The sequence below is a fragment of the Labeo rohita genome, chromosome 4 (assembly GCF_022985175.1).
Source record: "Labeo rohita strain BAU-BD-2019 chromosome 4, IGBB_LRoh.1.0, whole genome shotgun sequence".
NCBI lineage: Eukaryota > Metazoa > Chordata > Actinopteri > Cypriniformes > Cyprinidae > Labeo > Labeo rohita.
In genome coordinates, this window is record NC_066872.1 from 12,531,314 (window position 1) to 12,541,898 (window position 10,585).

The 10,585-nt window shown below is 38.4% G+C and overlaps 1 protein-coding gene across 1 annotated transcript; it reads left to right on the plus strand.

The window, feature by feature from the left end:
* The first annotated feature begins 7,018 nt into the window (after window positions 1-7,018).
* On the plus strand, window positions 7,019-10,385 carry LOC127164318 (patched domain-containing protein 3-like). Its single transcript, XM_051108183.1, is given in 5 exon segments — window positions 7,019-7,772; window positions 8,055-8,182; window positions 8,260-8,405; window positions 8,477-9,880; window positions 9,883-10,385. Coding segments are annotated over 5 exon segments (2,568 nt in total). The 5' UTR covers window positions 7,019-7,058; the 3' UTR covers window positions 10,059-10,385.
* The last annotated feature ends 200 nt before the right edge of the window (window positions 10,386-10,585 follow it).

Genomic DNA, 10,585 nt, shown 5'->3' on the forward strand with positions numbered 1-10,585 from the left:
CCGTAAATATCATTGATTATATCATTACAGTTATATAATGGGATATGTTAGGCATAAACAGTCATTTCTTGAATATGGTGTGTTGTGGCAGGACAAATGGGAAAACAAAGAAGGTTTGAGTGTTTTTGACAAGGGTCAAATGCTGATGATTAAACCAGGGTTAGGTTACTAAAAACACATTTATGTCATTAAAACAGCGACATCTGCTGACGGACACTGTGCTGCATTGTCACGTGAACATGCTGCTGAAGAGAATGAGGAAATGATGTCGCTTCCTTTTCCAAGCGGCTTCTCACGCCAAAGTCTCCGAAGGCTCTGCCCTTCAAAGGGAGTAGGGCATAGGGGTGATCACTTCCATTTGGAACTAACCTCGTGAACCGTTCGATATGAGTGCACGTACCGTTACACCCCTAACAAGAATAGTAATAAAAATATAAAGAAAAGCTCCACAGACAGAGTTGTGAGTGTGCATATGAACTATTAACAGATGAAGCTTTGATGAGATTCAGGATATCACTTGACATACGATGCATTTGACCATGGATATAACTCTGAATACTGCTGCCGTATGTTCTGTTATTTGTGTTTTGGTAACATTATGCACATTTAATGCGCTTCAGTGGTTTTAATGTGTGAACGCGACTCTTATTTTGGTCAAAGTCCTTTTAAGGCAAGTCATTTCACTCGGCAGCCATCTTTGAAACGCCTCTCGGGCATTCAGGTGCTCTGTCTCTTTGAATGGGGAAACATCAAATTTGACAAAACTGTTTACCAAGCTCATGGTTAAATTTCATATTTGAAATCACCAATGAAATCTGACAACAACTGCCTCATAAATGTTATTCCTTATCCTCCACCGGAGCTTCTTACAGCAGCTGTAGTGATCCGTGACTTAACTAATCAACGATTGGCTCTTTCATTTTGAAGGCGGGGCTTATTACATACATTTATACATTGTCACACCAAAACAAAGACTGTGCACTCCTATTATTTACAAATGGGAGAACGTGTAACGCCCACTTTGGTGATTAAGCCCCGCCTTCTAAATGAAATCTGTTGTGATTGGGTTGTGGTGAAGTGTAACAAAACATCTAAAGGTTTGTGGTGACATTGTTTAAATCGATATAAACAGTCTATTTTATAGTTTTTACAGCATTGTAAATTAAATAATTATTGTTAATAACAACATTAGTGTAAAATATATTTAATTATAATATAACATATTTATTATATTGTTAATATAATTATTATTAAAAACATCTTTAACATGTAAATGCTTTATGTCAGGTTAATGCACATTATTTGTGTGAGAGAAGCACAGCCACACGAGTAACAGGAAAGAAGAGGCGTCTCATTTTACTCTTTATGTTGTGAATCAGTTCATCACAAACAACAGTTTGTTCATTGAAAAGTAGTGATGGAGATTCAGAAGCTCCGAGTCAATTGAGACCAAATGATTCTGTGTTCAGAGTCACTCGAATCTCCTGGACTAAACCGAGTAAAACATGTTTTGTGTGATAAGACAAGACAACTCACAAACCAGCTGTGAACATGTGGTCTGTTCAATATATTCTACAGATCAGCTCACACAGAGATTCAGTTTGCATTCATTTTTCTGAATTATTCTCATCTGATTCTGATCCACACACTGTTATAAAGATGGTGTTTGTTAAAGAGGAGAGTGAAGACATTAAAGTATTCAGTGTGAAACAAGAAGATACTGATGATCAAACAGGTTGGTTTCGTTCTCAAAGCTGAAGTCTCTCATCTGATCCTCTTGAAATGTCCAGCTCTGCAGAAACTAATGATATTTCTGAAGAGTTTGATGTGATTGTAGTAATCAAACAGGGCTCCAGACAAACGTTTGACAGCAGATGGTGGTGTGGGGCAATTAAAAATTTAATCAGAAAATTACTATTAATTTGTATTAATAAGTGCAGTTATTACTAATATTGTGCATTTATTTCTTGCTGATGCACATTTGACAGTGAAGCACTGATCATGAGTTGGGAAGAAACTCATACAAAATGTAATTTTGCAAATGTGCAAAAAAATTTATTTAGGAAATGAATATAGGTTATTCCACTCTTAATAAAGGTACCATTACTTTCTATAGTATTATGTGGAACAGACCGATAACTTCAGCCAAAAAAGGAACACTTGATGTGTGATTCAGTCACAAATTAAAGTGTTTTTTTTTTTTTTTTAAGGCACTTTGTGACTTTTCTCTGTACACACAAAAAAAGTACAAAACTTTGACAAAATCTGATTTGAAAATTTGATTTTTATAATAGTGATTTTATCATTTCAAAATATAAAGTAAAATTAGAAATGAATGACTAATAAGCCAGTAAGTGCTGCTCTGCTGCCATCTACTGGTTGTAGTGGTAATTTGATGTATTTTTATTTATTTATTTATTTTTATATAAGTGTTTGTTTACCACAAAGTTTATTTTGGTCATCCCGTTAAAAACAACATTTGAATTTTATCTTCCTTTTTTAAAGTATTTAAAGTGCTTGAAATAGTTGTGTGAAATCTTGACAGTCATTGAAAAGTGCCTGAATTTCTCTCTCAAAATGTTGTACAAATTCTGAAATTAATAATGTAATAATATTTGAATAATGTAATAACATTTTGAATTGAACATTTGAGTTGGTGTCTTACTACTTTTGGTTTTCTTCATCAGCACTGTTTGATCTGTTCATAACAGATTTCTGTGCAGAATTTGAATGATTCCCACTAGATCTCACAGCAACCTATTCTTCATTCTGCGGCGAGTTCAGACGCTTAACAGTGCCATGAGATGTTGTGAGATCAACGCTGGTTCCCGAGTAACTCTGTTCTGAGTTCGGACCAGTTTGCCTGTGCTGCACACAATTTTTGGTCCAAGCTGATAAACTGACCGCGCTGCGCAGCTCAAACGAGAGGACCGGCAGAAGAAAGTCACAGTCTGGAGCCCTGATAAAACAGTTTGATTTGGCATGGAGAATCATGTGGACAGATGTGTTGAGAACACAAAAACTAATGCTGCCTTCAAGTGAAACTAAGATGATCCTACTGCTACATAATGGATGATTAAAATTGAAAAAGTAGCTTTTTTTACATAATGTCAAATATTTAATGAAATGTATGATGGACAGCAGTATTTGTTGCTAGATTGGCAATAATTGAAATCAGAATAAGAGTTTGAAAAAGAGCTTTTTTAATATAAACATTTGAAATGTTGTGGACAGCAGTGTAGAGGCAAAGTTGATCAGAAAAGGAGTGTTTGAATATACGAAAATCAGTAAAAGCTGATAACACCATCCAATGGCCGATTTCTTTCAAATTTCTTAAGCAGTCAAACAGACCCATCAAGTTTCTTTCTGATCAGTCTTCATTAACCTGGTCTAATAGGTGTTCAAAGCTGATTGGCTGGTGGTGGCCATGTTTTTTGAGATATACCAGTGCCTCATACATATCACCTTGGACAAAGACACTGCATGCCAAATTTTAAGTCAGTCAAACTAATGGGTGCATAGTTACAGCCTTATGTTTTTCCTGTTATTGTGCCACCAAGTTGTCAAACTCTGCAGTTTTTGTAATCTGACCAAAGATTGAGCTCATTCATATGAGATCAGAGTTGAAAATATCTCAATCCATTCAAGTGTTACAGATATTTGAGTAAAATAATGTTTTTGGATCCTGTCGCAAGTGTGAATCACTGACCAAGCTTCTTTTGTTGTGAGGGTCTCTAGATGATTTTTGTCAAGTTTATAGAGAACTGGAAAAATGGCCTATGAGTAAAAATTAGATTTTTGTTAAAAAATCCAAAACGGTGAGAAAAATTAACAGAACAGGAATTAAATTGGACTTTTGGCCATTTTTTCCTTTGTGTTTTTTTTCATACCAAATGTATTTTAGAAACACATTGCAGCCAAATGTGAAAAAAGTCAAGGGTCAAGAGCTTAACTAAAGCAAACACTGATCTACATCATGGTAGTGTCAAACAAGACAAAAGAACATCAAAACCAATGTTAGTCACTTATCGAGAAGAAACAAAGCTACCTCGGCGTCCAATCGCAGGCCTTCCTGCTTATTTAGTTCTCTCCAGCGCTGAAAAGATGATCCGATATTTACACGGGTCCTACTTCTTGCCTTATCGCAGCAGTATTTATTTATGTATTTATTTACAGATGCATTTATTTCACACTTCTCTAGTAAGATTCATCTGTGTGTGAAGACACTGCAGGCATCTGCACAGCGCAAATTCATAAATGAACATTCCTCGTTTGTTTTTAATTCGCCATCTCTGTCTTTCTGTCGTTGTTCGGCTAACATCCTGTGCTCTGAGCGCTCTCTCCTCCCCGTCATGAGTACACACACCTCTTACTTTTCAATTTGACTGAAATAATTAATATGCAAGTTTATAGAAAAAACGTTATGCAAAGTCACAAAGTGATAGGAAGAGTAAATATTAAACTGAACTGTATTGATGTGTTTTTGCACAGGAGAGATCTGTTAGTTTAGCTCATCATTGTGCTGTAGAGCCTGTGCTTCAGTCAGTGATGGACCACAAACACTGATGTTCTGCTGCACATTGATAAATACAACCATCACCGCTTAAGCGAGGGCTCACTCCAACTTATATCTCTTCCCCAGCCTTCAGGGTTCCATCTCCTAACCGCTAACTTTCCACACAAGGTAAGAAACAGAAAAACACATTTTACTATATCATACTGTCCAGATTCACATCTTTATATTCAGGGCCCTGATACCCTTCTCTCACGTCATCCTCACAGCAGGTTCAGGTAAAGCAGACACTCACACAATGTTCCATAAGCACATAAGATAAGTCAAATTCATTTTTCTTCCACATGACCTCTTTACTAAGTACTTTAGCACATACACTTTAGTCAAGTCAAGTCAAGTCACCTTTATTTATATATCGCCTTTAACAATACAGAATTGTGACAAGGCGGCTGTACAGTATTAAATAGGAAACAGTACATCAACAATGCCAAGGGCAACAGTAAACACTCAATTTTCAGGTAAAGGTAGTTAATCAAAAACAATAAAATAAAATGCAATATTGCGTTAAGAGAAAGTGTCCCCAACTAAGCAAGCCAGAGGCGACAGCGGCAAGGAACCAAAACTCCATCGGTGACAAATGGAGAAAAAAACCTTGGGAGAAACCAGGCTCAGTCGGGGGCCAGTTCTCCTCTGGCCAAAGTTCCCGTGGTCTTGTGCCGACAGCCATCTAGGTGATGTGGTCTTTAATGTGGATCCGTCTCTGGGGCTCATCTAGTTGATGTGGACTCCACTGACATTCAGGGCTGTAGAGGTCGTCTCTAGGTGCTGATCCACCATCTGGGCTGGGTACGGACTGGACTGCAAGAGAATGTACTTGAGACCCTGACGATTAACCTCTTGTGACATTTCCAGATATTTTTGTATGTTTAGTCTGTGGTGTGAGGCTCTGTTTCGTAATTTTAAATCTATGGAAGCCCACGTTCAGTTCACAAATGACTGGGTCCAAATGACTTGGAAGCCGACAAAACACCGAGTCAAAATATTAAGATGACCATATTTCTGAAATGAAAACCAGAGACATTTCCTTGTTCAGTGGTCAAAATATCACTTAAATCTCACTTGTAATTATATACGAATTAAAATACCAGGACAATATGTTTTGTTTTTTTTAATTGTTGTGGGATTAACATCATAATTGATCATTACAGTGATGTTTGAGGATGTTTATACAATTCAACAAAAATAACACAATGAAAAATAGCAAATATCAACACAATAGGATTAGGGTGAATTCAGGTAAAATTCCAAACATCTAAAATAATATGTTGTGTTGACATTAATGTGATTAAATATCAGGATATTCACAAATCAGGATATTGTTAAAATGAACTCTACAAAACTTTTAAAAATGTGTCTATGAAAAAACTGTATTTAACGAATGTTATTTTCTCATTTTACAAAGTGAGTGCAACTTTACAAATTTATGTTTATGCTTTTCTATCTCTAATCAGGCTTATTATTTTGCATTTTAGGCTCATTTGACCATATGATCAAAGTATGAACTTTCTGCAAATGTAATTGTGCAAGCGTAACTGATTAATTAATTTTTTTTATTATTATTATTCATATCGTTGTGACGGCTGAAGTTTCAGGAATGTTTCACAGTGTGTCCAAAACAATCACGCAACCTTATTATGCCTTGTTATACAGTGCACACAAACAACAGTACTTTGCTTCAACATGCACATTACTATGTGACAAAACTGAAACGCGTTCTCTTTTGATACATGATGATAATAACGCTCTGCTCTCCTCCAAGCTCTTCATGGCTTTAGTAGCAGCGCACGACCAATCCACCTGGATACATCGGACGCTTCATTCTGTTTTCAGGCTGGAAAACAATAAAAAGAAAGTCTGTTGTCTATTTTTTTACACCGTCGATCCTCCAAACTGACATTACATCCAACAACACAACAATTTCTTCTCATGACTAAAACTTCATCAGCACTTTACAACAAGTGGCCTCACAATATGGCGATTTTTCCCATCAGCCACTGCGGCGTTAGAGCCGTGACGTCACGCCCCCATCCCCTATATGGCTTCAAAAAACCTCTTCAGAGCAATTTTATTTTGAACAAGGAAAATTCCACACAAAGTATATTAGCTAGAAATGTCAAACAATGACACAGGGTAGTTGTATTCTTATACATATCTATAGATATATAGATACAAACTATAGGTTTTGAGGTCTATTAACTATTTCCCTGGATAGAGGAATTCCCGGGGTGTTGAAGTCAATTATTTCTAGTTACGGTCCCTTAAGATTGAAACCGGGCCATTGGTTAAGCATGCAGTTCCTGGCAGTGATGAGGAGGGCAAGTCCCAACAAGGAAGTTTGTTAATGAGCAACCTTATTTTGTTCATGAACAACAAATGGGTTGTCAGTGGTCAGCTCAGCCTATAAGTGTGTTATGACAACACTGAGTCACTGTAGAAGGAGCAGAAGAGCAACAGATTCACCGTAGACCGTTGAAGTGTCTGGAGGATGGCGAAGTGTAAAACCAACTGCATTGAACAACCTCTGTCTCTGGCCTGTAAAAGACTCGGATGTGTTGTTGGTGGACATCCATGTGTGTTTCTTGTATTAGCTGTTTGGGTGGCTGCTGCCCTTGGAACCGGTTTCATCTTTCTTAAGGAGATGAAGGCCAATGATATTGAAGACCAGTTCACACCCGTCAATGGACCAGCCAAGATGGAGAGAGCATTTGTGGAGGAAAAGTTCCCACCGTCTGAAGAGTTTTCTCAGTTACGACTTTCGTCAGATGGCACTTATGCATCTGTGATCATCACAGACTCAAAAGGAGAAAATGTATTGACTGAACCAGCTTTTACTGAGATTATTGAGTTAGACAGACGAGTAAAAAGTATAACGGCAGGAAACAATTTTGAAAAACTCTGTGCCAAAACAAAGGGAATCTGTACATCAAATCCAGTTTTAGACATTATAAATTATGATGCTACTGCAATAGTTTCTTCAAACATAACGTATCCGAAGAATAAAGACACGTTTTTGGGAACAGCCATCGGCGGTGTAGAGCTAAAGCCGAATAGCTCAGAGATATCCAGCGCAAAAGCGGTCAGGCTTTTTTATTTCCTAGATGAGAAGAAGAAAAAGGAAAACTCTGAATGGCTTGATGGCTTTCTAAAACTCCTCTCAAACTATACGCAACAGGAAAATGGTAAGACAAAGAAATGTTATGTTATATCTACATGTATAAGGATCCCTGATGTCAGTACCTCAGATGACATTAATCAAATATTATTCAATAACTATAACTCACCAAAAGTCATTTGGACAACAGTTCCAATATTTTGATAAGATGAACCAAACCGATGTACTTTTGCTTGATTTTTCTGCAGGGTGTTCATGTCCAGTCGTAATTTACCAGAACTTTTTTCTTCACTGTGCTTGAAATCAATGTAACACATTCATGTATACAGTAACTACACTAAAGTGATTGTGTTGAATTTATTTCTACAGGTCAATGTGTCTTACTTTACATCAGTGTCAAGACAGAATGAGTTGGAGACCAGTTCTGGCTCTGTGATCCCCCTCTTCTCTGTTATGTATTTCCTGGCCATTACCATTTCAGTTCTGTCTTATTTAAGGTATTGTAAAGAATTAAATATCACATTGGCAGATTTCTATCTCTAGCTATGTCATTTATCCCTGTCTCCTTCAACAGGTTAGACTGTGTCAGGACGAAGGTGTGGGTGGCTGTGTTCGGCGTCGTCTCTGCCGGTTTGGCGGTGTTGGCCAGCTTCGGACTGCTGCTGTTCTGCGGGGTGCCGTTCACCATGACCGTGGCCACAGCTCCCTTTCTGATCCTTGGTAATCTTCATTCATTTCAGCAGATAGTTGTGGTCTCACAGCTCATGTTGACAGTCTCTGTTTTCCTTCAGGTGTCGGTGTCGATGACATGTTCATAATGATCTCCTGCTGGCAGAAGACTGAAGTTGATAAACCCGTCGAGGTTCGCTTAGCAGAAACGTATAAGGAGGCCGGCGTGTCCATCACGATCACCACACTGACGGATGTGATGGCTTTCTACATCGGCCTCCTGACGCCGTTCCGCTCGGTTCAGTCTTTCTGCATGTACACCAGCACAGCCCTTCTGTTCTGCTACGTCTTCAACATCACCTTCTTCGGCGCGTGTCTCGCGTTCAACGGGAGACGAGAGAAAGACAACAGACACTGGCTGACCTGCATGAGAGTCCCACAAGCCAGTGGTGATGGTAAAGGTTGTTGTGTTGGTGGAGCTTTTGATGAAAACACACGTAAGGAGTTTGAAATGCCAATGGATTCATTCTTTAAAAACTATTACGGCCCTTTTCTGACAAGAGCGTGGGTTAAGGCGCTCGTGTGTCTGATCTATGCCGGGTATTTGTCGGTCAGTATCTACGGCTGCTTCCAAATACAGGAAGGTCTAGATCTCAAACATTTAGCAGTAGACAGCTCATATGTTGCTGATTACTATGATAAAGAAGATGAATTCTTCTCTGATTTTGGTCCTAATGTCATGTTAGTTATAAAGGATGAGCATTTCCAGTACTGGAACCCAACTGCTCGAAAAGTTCTTGACTTGTGTTTGGAACATTTTCAAAATCTTGCAATGGCAAATTCAGGCAGGCCTATTTCTTGGCTTCATGAGTATGTGAAGTTTGGACAGAATGCTAGTATTCATGTAGACAATGAAGCACAATTCAAAAACCATTTAACTGCATTTCTTAATTATTCTGGCTTTAGTCAAGATGTTAATTTCACTAACAATCACATTCTTGCATCACGTATGTTCGTTCAGACGGTGAAGATCCGGACAGCGATCGATGAGAAGAACATGCTGAATGCGTTTAGAGAAACTGCAGCCAAATGTGGCAACTTGCAGACGCCTGTCGATCTGATTGTGTACCACCCCACGTTCATCTATTTTGACCAATATGCCGTCATCATCACTAATACAATACAAAATATAGTAGCTGCTACAGGTGCGATGTTAGTCATTTCCCTCCTGCTGATCCCAAACCCGCTCTGCTCTCTCTGGGTGACGTTTGCCATCGCATCTGTCATTGTGGGAGTGGCCGGTTTCATGGGATTATGGGATGTTAGTTTAGACTCCGTGTCTATGATTAATCTTGTTATCTGTATCGGGTTTTCTGTGGACTTCTCTGCTCACATATCCTATGCTTTTGTGTCAAGTGAAAAATCCTCAGTGAATGATAAAGCCACAGATGCCATCACTAAACTGGGCTATCCCATCATTCAGGGAGCAGTGTCCACTATCGCAGGCGTGGTGGTGCTCGCGGCTGCTGAAGCTACATCTTCAGGACCTTCTTCAAGATCATGTTGTTAGTCATTCTGTATGGGGCCGTCCATGGCATCGCATTCATACCCGTGTTCCTGACCTTCCTCTGCACTTGTAGCAACAGTTGTGAAAAAACAAACAAACTTTTCCAGAGCGCAGTGACTCAAGCCAACAGAGTGTGAAATCATTTGTGATTCAGAATCACTGGTATACAGATCCTGACTGTCCATAGGCACCATGACAAGAAGTTTATAAGTGGGCTGGGTGAACTTTTTTCGTTTTTATGAGCTTAGCTCTGTATGACACTTTAGTTTGACCGTGCAAGTAAACTGCAATCATTCTGTTATATTCTTATATTTACACTGCATCTGACATGTTTTTGTGTATTATCCTCATAATCAATATGGTTTTCAGTGCAGTTCTATTTAATGTGTGCATCTATGCGATACAAATAACTTTGGATTTGTATCCAGTTACACTGATTAAAGCACATTACTGAACACTGGGAATTTTATGTTTGTCATTAATCCATTTAATCCCACTGGTCACAATAGTGACCATAAAGAAGGTTTTCATTTATAAAGCCCTAAAAATCTTACTGACTTGTGTGTTTTAGTACACTGGCTTCAAATATAGAAAAAAAAGGGTCTCAATTAAATATGTGCATCCAGGTGAAAAAAGTGCACTAAAATACACTTTATTTAAATAC